This window comes from Seriola aureovittata, chromosome 19 (genome assembly GCF_021018895.1).
Source record: "Seriola aureovittata isolate HTS-2021-v1 ecotype China chromosome 19, ASM2101889v1, whole genome shotgun sequence".
NCBI classification, from domain to species: Eukaryota; Metazoa; Chordata; class Actinopteri; order Carangiformes; family Carangidae; genus Seriola; species Seriola aureovittata.
Window position 1 is genome coordinate 18,129,717 of NC_079382.1, and position 19,974 is coordinate 18,149,690.

The 19,974-nt window shown below is 41.1% G+C and overlaps 1 protein-coding gene across 2 annotated transcripts in view; it reads left to right on the forward strand.

Moving 5' to 3' along the window:
- The first annotated feature begins 9,648 nt into the window (after window positions 1–9,648).
- The window catches only part of jag2b (jagged canonical Notch ligand 2b), a 48,533-nt gene continuing 38,207 nt past the window's right edge, over window positions 9,649–19,974 (forward strand). For both annotated transcript variants that reach the window (XM_056363232.1, XM_056363233.1), the window contains exons 1-2: window positions 9,649–10,101; window positions 10,728–11,048. In XM_056363232.1, coding sequence (XP_056219207.1) covers window positions 10,033–10,101; window positions 10,728–11,048 — 390 coding nt within the window. In that variant the 5' untranslated portion in view covers window positions 9,649–10,032. The remainder of the gene's footprint in view (window positions 10,102–10,727; window positions 11,049–19,974) is intronic.

Here is a 19,974-nt window from a genome sequence, read left to right on the forward strand (position 1 = left end):
CTACACTGAGTAGAGAGTGGAAACCTGTTTAATTAGAGACGTTGATGTTTTTGCCCCCGTTGGGACATTCTTCACTCCTCACTAAACTGGAGTAAGATTACACCTACAGGAGTATCTAAGCAACCTTTAAAAGCCTGCAATTATGATAACTAAATGTTGTTAGAACGTTTTACATCCTTACTTCACTTATGAAAAGACTTATTTTTCTAACATGCAGTGACCGATAACATTGCTGTATATGTTTTTAGAAACTTTCATATAATAGGCTACTATATAGTTTCAGAAATATTATGTTGCATTATGAATAGGTGGCTTTTATTTTGGTTTTTTAAATTGGACATAAAATGTAATTGCAAAACATATTAGAAGCGTTTTAAAGCATTAAATTAGGCTTTGAAGGCTTGCACATGCCCTTTCATTAACAGGTATGTCCAATTTGGCATCACTTAGTGCTTTAATTCCTCATATGTAGCTTTTATAAGCATTTAATACACACTGTAATGTAGTAGTAAGCAGTTATACATGTTTATTAATGTATCTGTCAATAGCTATTACTCCTCCTGTGGACACTCATAAGTATGAACAGATACTGAATGACAATACAATAAAACATATGTCTTCATAGGAGAAGTATGACAAATAATGTACATTAATAAACACATTAAGATGTCCATACAGCTGCTTATAACTGTATACAAACATTAACATTTAGTAAATGTTTGTACGCTGTTCATGAAAACTGGTTGGACTGAAAGTAATATGTTACAGTTTCCTGAAACTGAAAGAACAGACTTCAGCAAGTTTTTCTGTGATTAACTCGAAATCCGCAGCGCTTCCCCTGCTGCTTACATAAATCTGCTAGCAGCCATTATGCAGCCCGTTGATATACATCACCTCTCTTGAACAAACGCATCCTGATAACACTGAACTAGATGTGGATCAGGAAATGAGACGACACATTTATGCAAAGAATCCCTCTGTGGAGATAAGCCGAAGCCTGATCTCGATGGGCATCTTGATAGTGTTTTTCCAGCAATGAAAGCCGGAGTTTTTCACATTTAGCGAGTGGCAAAATAAAAGCTGTTGTACTTCGGAGATGATTTTAATCTGAGGTGGTTCAGCAGAGGTGTGTGTGTGTGTGTGTGTGTGTGTATGTGTGTGTGTGCGCGTGTGCGTGCGTGCAAGAGTGGGGAAACAGGAAGAAAATTTTCTTTCTTATAGAGTCATTGTTTAAAAACTCTCTGAACTCTACACATTGAGACAGGAAGTCTTCTTCATTTATGAAATATGGCCCGTCTGCCAAACGTGACTCTTTGTATATCGCTTTCACTTTAAATCCTTTCTTTTTTCAAATGCCAGCACCACACACACACACACACACACACACACACACACATCTTAAAAGCATGTTGCCTGGGAACGAAATGGCAACAGGTCACACTCACTTTCCCTCATACTTGAATATCACGACACACTTGGGCCTCTCTACGAGTAGTGCACCGGCAAACATCAATATTTTTTCATATTCTTGTGTAGCTTTTAACCTTGATAACATGGAGCCTGAAAGAGAGGTTTTCCAGCTCTACCTTTGTATCCTCCACTGACTTCTTCTTCTACTTCTTGCTGCTGTTGCTGGGTGGGTTTTAAACGGGAGTCAACTGGCAGCTCATTGCTAGAATTAAACTGTGGTGAAAGGAGCCAAGGTATCAGCTCAACACATGTTAAGTTGTACATGAATATTAGGGGTTGTTTCCATTAGTAAACTGTCTTTTTAGGGGTTTTGAGTTGAGATTTCAACCCTCAGGCTACTTAGCAACATAATGAAATTAAGAGGCGTCTAGATGATTCTCCACTGCAAATTCAGTCCACTAACAAGACTACTAGTATAAAGTATATTACAGTTTCACAAAGCCTCTAGTGATTTATTACATACCAGAAAGCTGTTGTGTCAATAGATGACGTGTATTGTTAGATTTGTCTTACTATTTGGGCACAAAATGTAAAGGGTATAAGGATATACATATTGTTAAATCAAAAGAGTTTATCATCTCCACAGAGAGCCGGAGTGAAACCTGAGCTTCTGGGTTTGTAGACAGCAGAGATTACAACTAAAAAATTGGATAAAATACTTTACATATTACAAAAAAAATGTACTTTTAAGTATTTTTAAAACGAAGTACTCCATTACTTTAACTCAAGTAAAGATTTGACTGATCAACTTTCACTTGTATGGGAGTAATATTTGACCAGGAGGATCTATAGTTTGACTCAAGTACTAGAGCTGTGTACTTTGTCCACCTCTGCTAGAGAGAACCTCAGGGTGCTAGTAGTGAGCAGCTCCCTGCTGATCAAATTTATTCTTCCAGAGATTTTGTTTATCACCAACAGTTCAGTAAACACATCCTCCCCTTGCCACCACCCGAGCATCTTCAGGAAGTTGGATGGATGGATGGATGGATGGACGGATGGATGGATGGACGGATGGATGGCTACTTAAATTGCGTCCCTGCTGCTTTCATGTTGTAACTGGACACATGGGATGTCTGTGTTCTCCAGAGACCATCTGGATATGTGTGTATCACCACAGCAGATGGATTACCATCCATCTTTTCTGAATACAGTCCATTCACAGGTGGGAGCTAAAACCTGCCCTTTGAAGGAAGGACAAGATCCAGCACTGCAGTCACAGAACACACCGAGGTGCACAAAGCCAGTGTAATTCCAGCGCACTCTGACACACTCTCCATCTGTATGCAAATGAGACTACATAAGGACATGTGCTTTTTAACCTTTGTCTAGCTTGTTTTCTTCTTTATCTTCATCGCAAATGTCTTTTGTCTACTGGAGCTTATTTTCTACTGTTGGGCACTTAACAGCTCCACTGGAGCCTTTGCAGGCCAAAAGCCTTTCTCACAGACATTTAAAATAGATTTCCCAGCTGAGGTGTTTACAGCACCTCACAACCATTTTGACTGTTGTAAGAAAAGTCCGCTTTTCCGGCCAATATGTCATGTTAAACAAGACAGTCATGCTACCAGCTCTGTGAGACCGTACTTACAAGTACTTGCAAGTATTTAGTCAAAAATTTTGATTTTGACAAGATATTGGTGCCAGAATAATTCCTCATCTGGGAACCTTGATCCAATAGTTAACACTAGATGAGAAGTCAGTTCGTCTGGGTACAGCGGATATCTTCACCGATCCGACAGTCAGCCTCATGGTGGCGCTACAGAAAAGTCAGATTTCATGGCAATCCATCCAATAGTTGTTGAGATATTTCAACACATCTGACAAACCGCCGCTAGCATGGCTAAAAAGCAAAGAGAAAAGTAAAAATATTTTCATCTCGCAGTCCCTCAGATTTATCCTATGACTGACCCCTGATCAGATCAAGTCATCCATCATGTCGTTTTTTTTTTTTTTTTTTTACTTTTTCACCAAACCTACCCTTGAAATTACTACAAGATGTTCTGCTCCTCTGCCCTCAACCCCTGAGCAGTTAGGTCATAACCTTGGATTAACATGGCATTGTGCTTTGAGGAAGAGCAGAGGAGGGACTAGTTCAAACTGATAAACAGCCTTTGATAGGAACCAGGTGAATACTCACAACCTGTTTCTGTTTTAAAGAGCTAATATCGAGCTAGCCGTAAAGGTTTTGCTGCTCTGTTTTCTTTGCAGCCTTATCAGCGATGTATATTTACGAGGTCCTGCGCTGCGTATGCTGGGACGGATTGGGAGGGTTTAGAGCACTTTGGTTTCTCCATATGAGGAAAGAGGCAAATGGTAAAATATTATCTGCTACATTAATTCTGACAGGAAAGAAATGTGAACAACATACCACATATCCTCTTTAGTCATATCTTTTAATCAGTGATTTATAGGAGGACAGGTGGCATTGAGATAATCTGGGCATCATATCTCATCTCTCACAGACCCGTATCTGTGATAGAAGGAAGCAAACGAAACAATAATTTAGGTTCAAAGGGCTTTAGGATGCAGCCCCCGCAGCTTTTCCCTGCTTAAACTTGTGTTCAGCGTTGAAGATAACCACTGGGTTTGTGACAACACAGTAGAAACAGCGAGTATTCAGTGTTGCCAGACCATCACAGACAATACATAACGTATAATGAAAACTTGTCCTGAACCATTTATTTTGTTGTCACATCTCTCAGTATCTAAAAGGTTAAATGAGGACTGCCACTAAAAATTCAGTTACAAAGTACGAACAAGAAGAGCAAGACCTGTCATTAACTTGTCCAACTGGTTAACATTGTAACTGTGTTTTTCCATTGTCTGTGTGCGTGTGTGTGTGTGTGTGTGTGTGTGTGTGTGTGTGTGTGTGTGTGTGTGTGTGTGCGTGCACGCGCGGGTTTGGGGTGACTGTTTCCCTGTTCACCCAGTGTTACTGAAACCAAACTATGCATTTCCAGATAGTTTGGAAATGCCTGTCACTTTTCCTCTCCTCTCGACAGTAACATGTCACCCACAGACTGGCACGTACTGTATGAAAGCCGAGCTCTCCGCATGAGAAAACACGAATGCATGCAGCACTATCAGCAGAGCAGAACATAAGGGTATGAGAGAGGTACACTCTGGTGCCAGCGGTGACTACATGTCTCATCCTAATGCTGCAGGAATACCCTTTCCACACACTCGATAGCTCAGTCATCTAAAAGAACTGACGGAAAAACCAGTGTAACTAAGGACACTGACCTCGCTCTATTTCTATCTGGTGAACCTGGTATTTATAATGTTTGTTATTGATAAACCACTATTTTATCCAGTGTCTTTTTGGGAGAAGGCAGGTCAAATCATAACAACAGGGTTAGCTATGTGAAAAATGTCTTCAAAAGGAACTCGTGAGGTTGTATTTTTGATACGGGAAGTTGAGTATGTGATATGCTTGGTGTTCAAATGATCTAGTGCTAGCTAGTTTTATACTTTTTCCTCTGTTGTTCACTTAGCAGTTCAAGTGGTGCCTTGCACAAGGGCAAATTTTCTATACTTTCCCCAGCTGATGAACTATACTGTACAGGCTGGTTCACTAAGGATTACTAGGCTTTACTAACTCGCAACCATTTTGACAAAAGACTGACTACGGTTGTAGTTGGATGGTGAGTAAGGCATAAAATAGACAAGATGTTTTCCACTTTCTTCCTCTAACAAATTTATGAGCCTATAATGTCAAGGTTGCAGGGATTGGTCCTTGGTTCTTGGTTAGCTAGTTAGCTATTTTAATTAGTCGTTTGTTTATGTTTGTTGTCACACAGCTCTGACTATGTAACGTGCAATTTCTGCTTTGCTCTGGCACTTTAAACTTTGTCTTCTATTGTATTACCACTATTGTATTATCACCAGCAACAACATTGCTGTATAATGTAGGTTATTAATTTTTTAAAACCGTACTCGGCATTTGTATAACTGCCACACAGTTTTTATCTGTCAGTGTGCAGGAAAAGCTACATTCCTCTGCCAGTTCCCCCATTCTTTCCTCCCACGTTTAAACTATGGGTAGGGATTTCTGCAGCGTATAAGCACAACTTTTACTCTGGCTACAACACCTTTGATTCTTTGATTTAAATAGTTAAGGAAGTGAGGTGTGCGCACATAGTTCCTGTGGGGGAGAAGCTGATGCTTAATGTGTTGATTTGTCAAAAATGCAGAAGACAAATAACTGTGACCTCCTCAGTTCCCTTTTATGCATCAATTCCACTCTCACTCCCCCCCTCATGTTTCATTTTCCTCCACAGTATCAACCAACAAATACAGGTTCAAAGAACTGTTGGAATAAACAAAGAGAAAATTATTAAAGCCCCTTTTTGAATCTACAGTATACTCAAGAAAAAAAATGTCCTCTCCAAGAAACTCCAGGTCAGGAAACAAGTTTGGTCAATGATGCTGAACCCTAGAGGTCACCAATCATGGTCATTAATTATTCAAAGCCCCTTTTAAAAGACATGTGTGTGTTTGAATTAATCCACAAGGGAAATAAACTGCTATTAAACAGTATTGTTTATATGTGGTCCATGAGGACGGAGCTCCATGATATTGCTTTGAGATGAGGCTTCATTACATTCATCCGTCCATCTGCACTGTGGAAAAGACGGCTAAATATTTAGAATTCAGTATCCTGTGGTTTAACCATTAGAGGAAGACACAATTAAAACCAAGAACACATCAGCAAATGAGCATCATCTTAGTAGCCGGTGCGGTGAGGTAGTCATTAGAGCTTGATGAAAAACAGTATGTCTCATCCCTGACCCATGCCGTCACCATCAACACCCCCCAAACGCCACCAGACACACACACGCTGCGTCCCCCGAAAGATGCTTAAAGATAAAAGAGAGTCGACCCGTCAGCCGTATGTACAGAGCCTGGAGATCTGAAAGGAGAAAAGCCATGAAAAATGGATGAGAGAAGAAATCCACTTCACCTCCCCCCTGGAGGCTTGCAAACCCCCCACAGCGCTCCCACTCATAATCCCGTCTCCTCCTGCACACACACTCCTCTCTCTGTGCCTCACACACACATGCATGTGGTGTATGCAAACAGGAAGACAAGGTGGGCACACACCACCCGAGGCCCGTCGGTAGACAATATATTCAAGAGATATTAGATTAATATTAGTCTTTTATGACATGTTAGATATCATCCATGGCTAATGTGAAAGAGCAGAGCTTCATAAAACTGTCTAAGGTTTAAATTTACAATTTCAATTGTTCTCATTTTGCATATTTTCTTCAGCTGCATAGATTTTCAGGTTCATGTTGATTCATTTCATATGTAAAGGCAAAATGTATCCAGGTTCCTCTGATGGACCACTCAGGCTTAAAGAGATTCTTAACAAATTTCATTAGTCACGGTTTCAATGGAGAGGCTCATATTAGCGAACCTTTATGGTCTAAATGCTCGTACAGAGGCAATTCCACCTTGCCATGAGAACACGTCTGGGCTAAGCACTGAGGGCTTTCAGTTTAATGGGAATGGAAATTAAAAAATACATTTTTAAAATATAGATTCAGCACAAAAAATGATTATTACAGTCTATGTGCAAGATAGGCCAGACCAGAGTCTACAGCCATGCTAGCATCTCTGTGAGGCTAACATCAGCATGCTAGCATGCTCTCAATGACAATGCTAACATGCTGATTGTTTAGCAGGTGCAATGTTTGCTATGTTCACTTTCTTATTTTATCCTGTTAGCATGTTAACATTTGCTAATTAGCACTAAATGCAAAGCGCAGCTGAGGCTGATGGGAAGATCATTAGTTTTGAGGATATTTGGCCATAAACAAAGTACTGGAAGAATTTAAATTTTGACCTGATGATGGTGTCACATGAAAAATTGTGAGTGATCACAAAAGTTATTTCATCCTGAGGGAGACAGGAATTTGCTGTGAACAAAATTTCTATCCATCTAATAGTTGTTGAGATTTTACTCAAAACCACAAATTTGAACTTCGTGATGGCCCAAGAGGAAAAATCATGTGATCACCAAAGTCAGTAGGCTTCATCCTCTTGGCACCATGAATGTCTGTGCAGGATTTCATGGCAATCCATCCAAAAGTTGTTGTTGAGATATTTCAATCTGGACCAAAGTTGTGGACTGACCGACTGACCAACATTGCTATTCCTGGAGGGGACGCTGCTTGTGTGGCTCAAAATCCATCTGTGACACACACACACACACACACACACACACACATATATATACTCTTACACATTGTGCCTTCACCACCTGAGGCCCTTTACAAGGTGTGATCCAACTTAAGGCACTCACATGTACTTGTGACAGCGTGTGAAATGTTCCAGTCAAAGCGGCTGCAGCGGCTCGGCCTATCGGCCGCCTCCTTCAAGGCCTATCTGCCGGGCTGGCAGTCGCCTGATGAGAAGGAGACAGAGACATGGAGTGAGGAGAGTGGGGGGGGGGGGGGGGGGGCTGTCACACGCACTTTGATTGGCAGCTTCTCTCTCTCTTGTTGTGCTTGTCACGCAGCGAGTGAGGTGTCTCCTGGTGGCATGTTCAACTTCTCTTACACCTCAGCAGCGATGTTAAAGAAAAACTTGGTGTTGTTGTCATAGTTCTGGCCTTTATAAACTGGAACAATATTGTGCTGCCCACTGTCTTTGGCCAGTGTAAAGCTGTTTCATTTGGGCATTAATAAGTTTAATTTTTGGCTAATACAATGTATATGTATCTTGGCCAAAAATACAACTGTAAGACTGGTTGTAGAAAGAAAGAATAGTCTATTTTTCCTTAAATGACCTTCAAACAATCTCTAATTTCTGCAGTTAATATTAACTACAATCAAAACAAAAGAAAGCTTTTTTATGAGGGCCAAACATACAAAAGCTTACAAAAACTTAGAATATCACACCGTTACAGTAAGTCAAAGCAATTATTCAATAGACTGGTTTCCAACCTGCAGGTATTGGCTCCGTATGAAGCCTGATAAGAGTTTTTAATGGAGCTTTTGTATTTACTTTAAGATGTCTTAAGATCTGGCTAATGTTCATTTATTTATGGGGTCACAGTCGAGCAATACTTAGTCCAAATATTTTGGTACAATAATTCATCAGACTCTGGAACAGAAATTTAAAAATAAATGTCTGTAAACTAACATTAAGGTTAAGGGCACACTGAGTGGTCTTGATTTGTTCGTCATTATATTTTGTCATTTTATTAAGTACATGCTTTTCACTTCAGTCTGCAGTTACTATTGCATGACTTTAAATGTTCCTGCAATAGAAAGAACATGCTGGTCATGGTGACGGATTACCTGGTGAACTGGTGAGTGGTGCGCAGACAGTAGAGGGCGCTCTAATCTGCTGCAATGGATAGGGTTGAACTGAGGAGAGTCTCGCCTTGTTGATGAAAAAGTGCTGCGTCGTTGGGGGCAGTTTTACTTTTGATAGCCATTAATGCTGCAGAAGCAGATGATGTACAAACGATCTGTTCTTGGCAAGAGGATTATAGATTTTATAGATTATAAATTGGCATTAATAAACTAAATCTTGCAGTATTTTAAGCATCTTCTCCTCTAATGAAAAGAAACTAGATTAATACAGAAAAAAATCCACTTGCACGCTGAACATTCAAGTAAAATACACTGTGAGGCATTCACAACCAACGTCCCATGTCTACTGTTAATCTAATGTACAGTATTATCACATTATCATAACCAAATCACGTCAGTCACCAGCAATTAGTCTTGGCCACAGAAATGTCGTCTACCTGCAGGGCGGGTTTGTAAAAGGTTTGCTGAAAAGTCGTATTTAAATTGACTGAAGTGACAAAAAACTTTGTCTTTTGTGCCAAATATGCACTGAAATTAAATCCAACACAGGTCCTCATTTTAAACAACAGCCGTGCTCATTATAATATCTTTAGGGCTGCGTTTAATTAAAGTCGACCCCTTGCTTTGTTTGCTCTCTGTAATGCGGTTTGTCTAAATGAAGCTCTATAGAAACCCAGTATAATTCAAGTTTTTTGGGGAGGAGGAAGAGGGTGAAGAGGAGGAGGAGGTGGTGGTGGTGGTGGTGGAGGAGGAATAGAAGGAGGAGGAGGAGGAGGAGGAGGAGGAGGAGGAGGGTTGGTGGGGGTTATAATACTATTGTCCGCCCCTTAATCTGGTTGGCTCAGAGACTGCCCGCAGGCCAATTTGTAAGTGGTTTGCGTAGCTGCCAATCAAAGCAGACATCCTCTCCTCAGGCTGTGGCCACGAAACATCTCAGTTGCTGTGTGGAGAGATTTGACGGAGGGATCCTCCTGTGCATGGACCGTCGCTGCGCTGCAATCCGCCGCCTGCCTGCTCTCTCTCTCTCACTCACACACACACATACACACACACATACACACGCACACACACGCATGTAATGCCTCGGTGAAATCTGGACGTAGACGGTGGAGAAAACACGCATGTGAATATTTTATTTTTGCATGTCAGGAGAGGAGGAACTAGTCGCCGGGTCCGCGGCTGTTTGTCTTTTCTTATCGCTTCCCCCCCCATGTTACTCTAATTAATCGGAGGCATGCGGAATCGCACCAGGATTAGGAATTGCTTCCCAATAGTGTGCCTGCTGTTGACGTTATGGACCGAGGTAAGAAGGCTGTTAATTTTGATCAAATTTTTTTAAATTCTGCTCCACATAAATAAATTAAATGTTTTAAATTTACCAATGTCAAAAGTTGGTGGGCGTGGGCAGACGTATTTTGCTCTCCGGCACTGCATATTCGCATCACATTAATCGATAATTGAATTACGTAGCCGTCAGTTGTGGAGCATGTGATCATGTTACCATGACAAGATTGAAGTCTGAGGAATTGACACAGGCTTACTCTCCATTTTGGTTACAATGCTGATCCCTGCATGTTTATTTCTTTTATTTTTTGGAGGGGGGAGAATTAGGCCTGAGCCAAACAAGTTGTAAGTTGCATTGAATCAATTGGCTGCTGCAGCAGTTAATTTGCTCCCATAACCTGGGGGGGAAAAACCCCAGGCTTCAAAGTGTAGGCTGTTCACGTGCTCCATTCATGATACAACAAATTATATTTGCATATCCATCCCGTCTATATAAACCTAATATTGTTTTTTAATTGAGTCATGCACTGTTTAGCCACTTGTCCATCTTTACGCATCAATTGAAGTCGCCTAAATCACACTGCAGCCTGTTTATAAGGGCCTATATATAATTTTGGCATTTTTTTTTAAACATGTTTTTTGTAGGTGTCCCAGTCAACCGGCTATTTCGAGCTGCAGCTGATCTCCGTAGAGAATGTAAACGGCGAGTTGGCGGACGGGGAGTGCTGCGACGGCTCCAGGAGCTCCCAGGACCTGCGCTGCACTCGAGACGAGTGCGACACTTATTTCAAAGTGTGCCTGAAGGAGTTCCAGGTGGAGGTCGCCACCAACGGCCAGTGCACGTTTGGAGCTGGATCTACGCAAGTTCTCGGTGGAAATATGTTTTCTTTTACGACCACAAAGAATAACCAAAATAAAATCGACAATGCTGGCAAGATTTCGATCCCCTTCCAGTTTGCGTGGCCGGTGAGTGTGATTTCTTGCTCCACTTGAGTCTACATGAGTGTTTCCTGACCCCCTTCCTCATTGGAAACAGCATAGTGCAGAACCTCCTTTAAAATATGGGCAATTTAATATTCACTTCTTGATGCATGTGTACACAAACCAGGGGGAACATGTCATACATCCATTAATGAATGGTGAGGAGCCACTCTCCCATTCTGCGTGCATCAAGTACACTACAGCAGCACTGATTTGGATTAAAGTTCACCATTTCAAAATAAGAATCCTAAGATTTCATCTGGCATTGTCTTGTTTTGTCTGACCAACAGTCCAGAAATATAAAATTTATCATACAGCTATTAAATGTGACAAATTCTGGTTGGAGAACCTAGAACCAGTTTGTATTTTTGCTTGAAAAATGATCAGTCATTAGCAAAATAGTGCAGGTGCATTTTCTTTTGAGGGACTAGTCATTTAATTGACTGATTGATTGCAACTTTGTTCCTGTGCAGAAAACTCTAGAGCTCCACAGTGGAAGGCTTGACAGAAAGAACCTTTTAGTAAAGTTGCAATTTTATCCAAACAAACTGCGTCTTAATGGAGAACACTGGTGCCAGATTTACCACAAGTCCTTAATGGTTTGGTTAAGGTCTTGAGTCACCTTTGCCAAGAAGATAGACTCTTTAAAATGGGGCTTCCTAGCAGCATCCTGTCCTTATGAGAATTGACACACATCACGGCTAAACGATCGCGTGCTTCCCAAGGATCCGATTGCAGCTACAGTGGTTCGCAGTGTCATCTGGGTCATCTTTTAAAGTTGCCCTGATATATGAGGGCTGGCTTTGTTCCAGTCTGCCAGCTTGCACCTGCCAGGGCCATGATAGGGTAATTAGACTGGGGGAAACGCTTTGATATGTAGACCCTGGAGGGGGAACTCTGTTACTTCTCGTATAGAGGAACGCTTATGGCAAACCTGTTCACTTCTTGACCTGGCTGATTTGGTTTACTTGGGCTTTTAGGACTGGTCTACATTTCTTGCTACTGCCAGTTTTGTTGGATGACTGTGAGAGAGAGCGGGCAGAGCACAGATAAAAGTTGATTTAACATGGAAATAAGTTGTTTATGGTTTGAATTTCTACAGAAATGGAAACAATTTTTGAAAAGACTCTTAGGGCTTAATTTTCACAGGAGTGTAGTCTGACATACCAACAATGGCACGTGCTGTATGTGCAGGCACAGCCTCGTCGTTGGATGGATGCTCCAATTAATTCTCTATTATAATGATGAATGAGTGACATTATTCTGCGAGTGTGAAATATGTGTTCAGCTGAAGTGAACGACGCCTCGGGGCAGCAGTTCGGTGTGCGCTGGTGGCTGGTTTCTGACACCTCTCTTCCTCCCCCTGAGCAGCCCACAGCTTCCTCTCCTGCTGTGGGTGCCAGGTGGCCCCCGGTGGCCCGTCCAGGGCAATTAAGCTCGTCTGACTGCAGATGAGTGATAGCTGATGGATTAGGCATGTGAGTAAGGTGTGCAGGCAGGAAAAATATGCTAAGTAGTTGTACTGTAGCACAGAACACACTAGTAGTTGTTTGTTTGAGAGGGATGTAGTTATGATAACATTCGGTTTTGGTTGTTAAAGAAATTAAATGAAACTTTTGTAAAGCCTCGGACAGAGTGATGTAATTAGTAATGTTTTTAAGATATTGTTACATGTTCTTTTTCAGATTTAGAATGAAGTGGTGAAGTTGTAGCAAGACAAAGGAGCTGGGCTATAATATGAATTGGAGGCTGTACTGACCTGGACACAGGCAATTATTTAATGCATGTAGAAGTAGAACTGAAACGATTAGTCAATTAATGTGAAGCTGGAATGATTAGCTGATGGACAGAGTATATAATTTGCAAACCTGATGACAGATGAACTGATTTTGGAGACATTTTTGAGTAGTCCCAGCTTTTTAGTTGTCAGGGTTTTTGAACATTATTGGTCGAACGAAACACGACATCATGTCAGGCTTTAGGAAATTTTGACTGTGAGATATTGAAATTGATTAATCAATTCATTTCAGCCATTTGTGTAAGAAAATGTTGTCGTCTTCTATGACAGTAAACTGAATATCTATTGGCATTTGATCATAGGTCAGACAATTTATAAACCAAACGATTAATTGATTTATCTAAGATAATCGGAACAGGATTAGTAGCCTTATTTAAAGGAAAACCTTGAGCTGCTTTATTGTAAATTAAACGGTAAAAATGTTTGACGAAATTTGATAAACCTTGAGTTGCATAATTGGTACGTCCTGATCATCAAAAGCTCTCTGTGTTAGTACCGTGAGCTACTGAAATCAAGGACATATGTTTTTGTAGTCGTCTGTGCTGAAGGCATCACTTTTGATTCAGGTTTTGTCTTTGTTGAATTTAATGATTTTCAGGGCGTCTCGCAGCTGTGTGTTGCTTCAGTCAATTAACAACTGCCTTTGCTAACGTTTTCAAGCTTCAGGTGCGATTTCACACTGTAAAGGCCATATATTTAATGAGGGAGGCTTTTGTTTAGACCATCAGGTGGGGAGGTGGTTAGGGGCAGCATTTACCAACCGAGCAAACCAATTTTCTGCGGCCCACCCTTTTTTAATATTTTTGAAGTGTATATAAAACATCACACATCTAACATCCACCATCACTTTCTGTATGAGACACTGTGAGTCTCTTATTTGAAGCACTGACTGACACCTCGAGGCAGAGGTGAAGAGGGCTATTCTGGTGTGTTGTCTTTCTGTTAAGTGGCGCAGGCTGATAACGGTGCACTATTCCAGTGCCAGATGTCACAACAAGCCTGCGGGGTCACTGGCTGTGGCGTTGTCGCTTTTCTCACTGAAGAAACAAAGATGCAGTGTACTATTGGCTGTGTCATCTGGCCAACTGCCCATTTTAAGCCCCATGGAAACCAGTGAGGGCTGGGCTCTTCTGTCATCCCCAACCCAGCATCTGAAACAAAACGAAAATGAAAGTCGTGTAGGAATTATTCAGACATTCTTTTGTATCTATTAACATGTGTTATGTCTTAGGATAAAAGCTGCGTTTGCTGCCTTTTTCTGATCTGGGCAAATGAATGTGCAACACAGTCATGTCCTGAGACAAACAATGTACTTGTATCATTCTCCTGAAAAAGATGACATAATTATGGCATGTATGGCATCTTGGCTGTGCAAGTGTGTACAAGTTAGTCAGGTTGGGCAGTGAAGAGATATTTCATTTCAGTCAAAAGTCAGACTTATTTTCAGTAATTCTTCCAGCATCAGTGCAGTTCATATTGAACCGTTTCAACAAAGGGGGACACAGTGATTTTCAAATTGATCTTGAAATCCTGAGTTATGAAAATACGTTTTTTGATGTGTTTTTTAATTTTGTAAATTGGCACTTAAACCAATTCTCAAAGAGGCGCTTTTCATCTCCTTTTTCAGTGCAGGGCAGTCAGCCTGTAACAATGAGTGTCGTCCATGCATTTCTGGGAATGGGTGCTGCTTCTGTGAGGAGACAGGCATCATTGCCTCTTGGTCCAGTTATTATCACACCAGTGTGATGCAGTCACTAATGGCCGATTTTACTCAGATTGCATGATGCTAATCCATTCTTTGGAAATCTTCCAGGCTTAGTCTTGCCAGCATACCAGCAAAGAGACTGACTACTGATGCTGCTGCCACCTCTGAGCTCAGCCTACTCTGTTTTTCTCTACAGCTCTGAATTTACAGTAAATGTTCTCTGCTGCTGCTTCATTCTCCTTATGGGTTTTTAGTCTATTATTAAGTTGTCATTGATATTGTAATCCAAACCTTTGAAGCTGAGAGGTTTTGTTTAGCAGTAAAAATGCAACGTAACAGTGTTTTTAAACCCCAATAAGAGAGACTCAGGAGGCGGCTGTTTTATGGGGATTAAACAATTTACCTAATTGAGTCTTTAGATTGTACTGATGAAAGAAACAGACTTTTGGATAACAACAGTTAAGTATTCTGCATTATCAGTAATCTTTTTTTTTCCCCTTTGTTCTTTTGTTTACCCTCTTTGAAACTGTGCCTAGGTTTTTGGGAAATTAATCTTATTTAGTTTCTTTCAGAGAGTGATGTGAAAAAGATTAATAGCACAGTTATTCAGTATGTTGGGTATAGAGCTGGAGCTGCGACGTTGTTAGCCTATCTTAGCATAAACAGGAAGAAATGGCTAGCCTGGCTATCGCTAGCATAACTAAGAGTCTACAGCTACATGCTAGCAACTCTCTGAGGCTGTAGCCTACTTAGGCACTGCTGCACTTTTATCTAAATGCTAACATCACCCTGCTAACGTGCTAACAAAGTCAGTGCTAACATTACAATGTTTAGTACCTATATGTTAGCATTATATAATGTTTACTGTGTTCTGTCTTAGTTTAGCATTTCAGCATGCTAACATTTGTTTACTAGCTCTGCACGCGTAAGTACAGCTGATGCTGATGGGAATGTCTCTACCTACTTGTGGTATTTGACTTTTAAGTTGCTAAATGCTCCACTGCTTCACCAGCTAAGTAATTGTCTATCTGCCCTTTTGGTGGTCGTAGTGTACAGTAAGTTGTTGGAGCCTTTTGGCCAGAAGCAGCTACCTGCTATGGTTATTATGACAATACTAATTATAGATGCTTTAAGAAAGAAGCTTTCAGATTAAAGTTATCAGATCGTGTCATTACTGGAGCATGTGGACATGTATGGTATGCCTGGACGTCAAATATTAACGGCAGACCTGCAGTCAGCTGACCAAGTTAAGACCTCGTTTGGTCGATTTGATTGAGTTTCCATTTTGTTGGCCTATGCTGTATGTGCACTTCAGGAGAGAGAGGGCGGAGAGAGACACGTCTCACTTCCATTTGATCACTAATGAAATTGCCGGTGGAATTTCTCTGCCTCTCTCTCGCCCTCCCTGCCCCCCAGCTACATCAGCCGGACGTCCGTTTGATGTGAGCCTGCCTGTAACTGTATCTGCTCTCAACTTGGATATCTGTCAGGCGTCCGTTCTCAATCGGCTAGTAAATTGATGCATGTAGTTAGCCAGACCTGTAGATGATCTGCAACAGACACCAACCACATCAAGAAGGTTAATTGTTGCTTAGCTTTTGAGCAGTTGATTTTGAATTAGAATTTAAAACGCGCTGCCTCTGGAGTTTATCGAGGATCAAGGGATAAAGTGTCTGCACCAATTTGGTTTGTGTGGTCTGCAACTCAAACTCAAACACGCAGTCAGTCTCACAAGGCTGATCACCTCAAAAGTTAAAGCAACACGTTAATCTGCACAGACCTGCTGAAAATTGTTTTTCCTGGAACAACTATTTGAATGGTTTTGGCTCGCACCACTGGCCACGTGTACATTAGATACACACAGTGTTGCTATCATAACTTTTTTTGTACTGCTGTCAAGCTCTGATGTGCATGTCTTTTCTTTTGTTATTAAATCAAGGAAAAGCTTTATTAAGTTTGTCTCTCTAATTCAAGTCTGACCTCTCACTTTCACTTGTCATTATTTAATGCTTTCTTACTCCATTGTGTCACTTTGTACATTATTGCTCAGTAGCATCTTGAATGACGTTGATTGTTCAGCATCCAACCATGACTGGACTGTATGGCTGGATGTTCATTAGCGGTTCAGTATGCTCAAAATGAACTTGTTTTGTACTACATATTGTCTGACCACGTCTGAAGGCAAAAGTGTTTATAGCTGCCACATTTGGAGGCGAATCAGGAAGCCAGCAGTCATCGTCTCTTCCTTAATGTATCACACTTCCTCCCTGATACCTCAGTCTCACCGCAATGAATCACATAGTGTCACACTTTCTGACACGCAGTCCTCAACACATTGTTGTGTTTGACTCTATTGTACACACAAAATGACATAAGTATTTGTGTGAAGAATGATGAGACAGCGAGAGAGGGAAGTTAAAATCCAAGTTTCAGAAGGTCATAAAGACTTGACAGATGCATTCTCCAAATTGCAAAGTCAGGAATGTATAGGGGGTATGGGGTGTCAGACGCTGTTTGATAATCAAACACTTTCACTGACCCCTTTACTCCAAACCCTTTATCAAAGAGGGAAGCTCAGTGACTGATTTATGATGTCTAATTCTAAATAGTTATCTGCGTTGAAAGGATAAGTCGCTTGGGACAAAATGTTCTGAAGAAGTTCTCATTGGCCTGTGTATAGATCTCCATGGACAGATATTTGAATGCGTAAAATTCCAGTGCAACCAAAATTTGTGCTGGACGAGTAGCTGAAAATGTTCACCAGTGTCACCATCACTGCCAAGTCCAGAGCTCATATGCTCATATGCTCATATTGACACTGAAAAAAAATCTGTGAACATTGACAAAAGGCTACCTACAGTATGTTTTTCTTTCAATCTCCTTTTTTTGTAGGTGTATATAGCCTTTGGGATTTTACTGAATTTTGGAAATTTTCACAAATGCATATCAAGTCAGCTCTCTTCATTTCTTTTCCAGTGTTGTTTCTGGTTATTTTCCATGCTAACGCTTGCAGTTCATGCTGATGAGAAAACAAGATCCAAGCTGCAAGTGAGGGGGAGAAAATCGGGATGGAGACACTGACAGATAAAGTGTAGTGGTTATTATTGGAGAGAAGTAGGACAGAGGCTTTAGCAGTGGCTCATTCAGACACTTAGGGTTAGACTCTATCCTGTGCATGTACTGTATGTCTTCCCCCTTCCCTCCCTCTCCTCTCGCCTTTGTAGTTAAAGCAGTAGCTATATTTTGGATGCACACACACACAAACAAAAAATCGCAGAACCAAAGGCTAACAGAGGCTGCTATGGTTAGACACACCTGATACGGAGCATGTCAGAGCTGTTGCTAGGAGACGGCCACATAGGCCTCCAGTAAACAATTATCTCTCCTCTCTGTGGCTCCCTCCCCCCATCCTTACTCTTCTGGTCCCAGGGCTGCTGCGTGGAAAGCTACTCACGCGGGTCTCACCTGTGATTCAGCTCAGCTTTGCATTGATTATGCAATTAGCCAGTCAGGCTGAACTCCCAAGATGACATTTTTTTTTCTTTCCTTTTTCTTTCCGAAGAGCTCCCTTTTTCTTGAAGTGGCACTTAGGGTCTGATATTTGTATTGCAAGGCTTCAATTGGACATGCACAAGGATGTAAGTGCACGCCTTGTCTTTTTATGCGCTGCAAAGAAGGTTTGCTGTGTAGTAAAATCTAAAAATATCCTGATATATGCATCAGACAACAAGGTAGCATCCCTCTCTCCAGGGGGTGCCACCTTGGAGAAGAATTTTATTGGCCGTGAGTCCCTTTTTTGATATGAAAGCTGTTTATATGTTTAATGTGGAAATTCTTATTGTTACAGTATTAAAGTACATAATACTGGTTCTTAGAGTTGAGGGTTTGGAAGGACAGTAAGGGAGGCCATTCTGCAGTCTGAGTAGAGGTCTCCATGCCCACAATAGACTGGTCAATATCCAACACGGAAGCTGGCAAGTAATGTACTCAGTAGTTATTGATGCATCTGGAGGAGAAAAGGCTACCCTGGAAATGTCACGAGGTTCTAGTGTTTTCTGCTTTTTCCTATCGCCATCATGCACACAGTAGATGCAGCCCAGTTTGAAGGAGCAAGACCTGCCTTATAGCCAGTTTTGATGTTTTGAGTTTTTTTTTTTTTTTTTTTTTTACTGCCCCACTTAAGCAAAATGTGAGAGGGATCCTGCAACTAGTGCATCAGTTACCTGTGGTCACTTATCAGTCATAGTGACGTTAAAGCCTCTTCACGAACTAGATGATTCCAACATCTGTTCCACTCGTTTGTGGCAGTAACAGAACAGCATGAAATCTGTCTGAATTTTCTCTGAATCATTCTTTAATAGATAATCCATATTATTACATTATTTTGAAGGGGGTTTACATTTAATCTCTTAAATTATATTTTTAAATATTTATCATACATCAGGCATAAAACACCTCTTCTAATCATTGCGAGTACTTGTGATAGCTCGATGTCTTAAAATAACCTTTTTATTGCGTGCTGCCTTATAGAAATTATTTATAGTCTGGCACAGTTGATGACATTTTGGCTTCTGATCTCTCAACAAACACTTATGGACTTTCTGATTTACACACATGGAGTATGGCTTCTAACGACCAGACTGAGAACATTGATAATGTTTTTTTTTTGCATAAGCATCAATGTCATTCCAGCTCATTTGGATCTTTCTGTGTTTAATCAAAGAAGAAGAAGAAGTAGTAGTAGTAGTAGTAGTAGTAGTAGTAGTAGTAGTAGTAGTAGTAGTAGTAGTAAGATGCCCCTGATGCCCTTCCCCTTCAGACACTGCACATTTTTGTCTTGCGTACCGTTGCCAGAGTTCACAAGTCTGACAGATGTCTGTGTTGTTGCTTCGCTCATTAACAAAGATGCAGTGTAGCGTTGACTGTGTTATCTGGACAGCTGCCCTGTGGAAACCCGTGTAGACTGAACTCTGTCATTGCCATCTGACTCGGACTACATTCTTAATATTAAATGGATCTGTGTTATGGTGTCGGGAAGGAGGCAACAGGGATTTCCTAGGAGAACACTTTGTTTTCTTCACTCTGTGATTTCACATCAGCCACAGCGTGTACAAGCGGGACAGAACAGCTTTTAGGCAGCGTCGTTCTTTAGCGGCTGTTTTCTTACTCGTCGCCTCAGGGAGGTGATTTTTGTTTTGTGATATGTTTTAGTTTGAGCAGTAATTTGTTTTTTGTAATTTTTTTGGTGGGGTCAGTGGGTCAACGAATCAGCTATTCAAATCAGTACTTGCTTGGAGCAGTTTCTGTGTTCATGAATATTCAGCCTGGTGTATTCAGAGTTTTCCAGTGACTTTTCCGCTAATTTTGGGCATATTTCTGTCTGGGCCAAAATGCACCAGTTTCCCTCT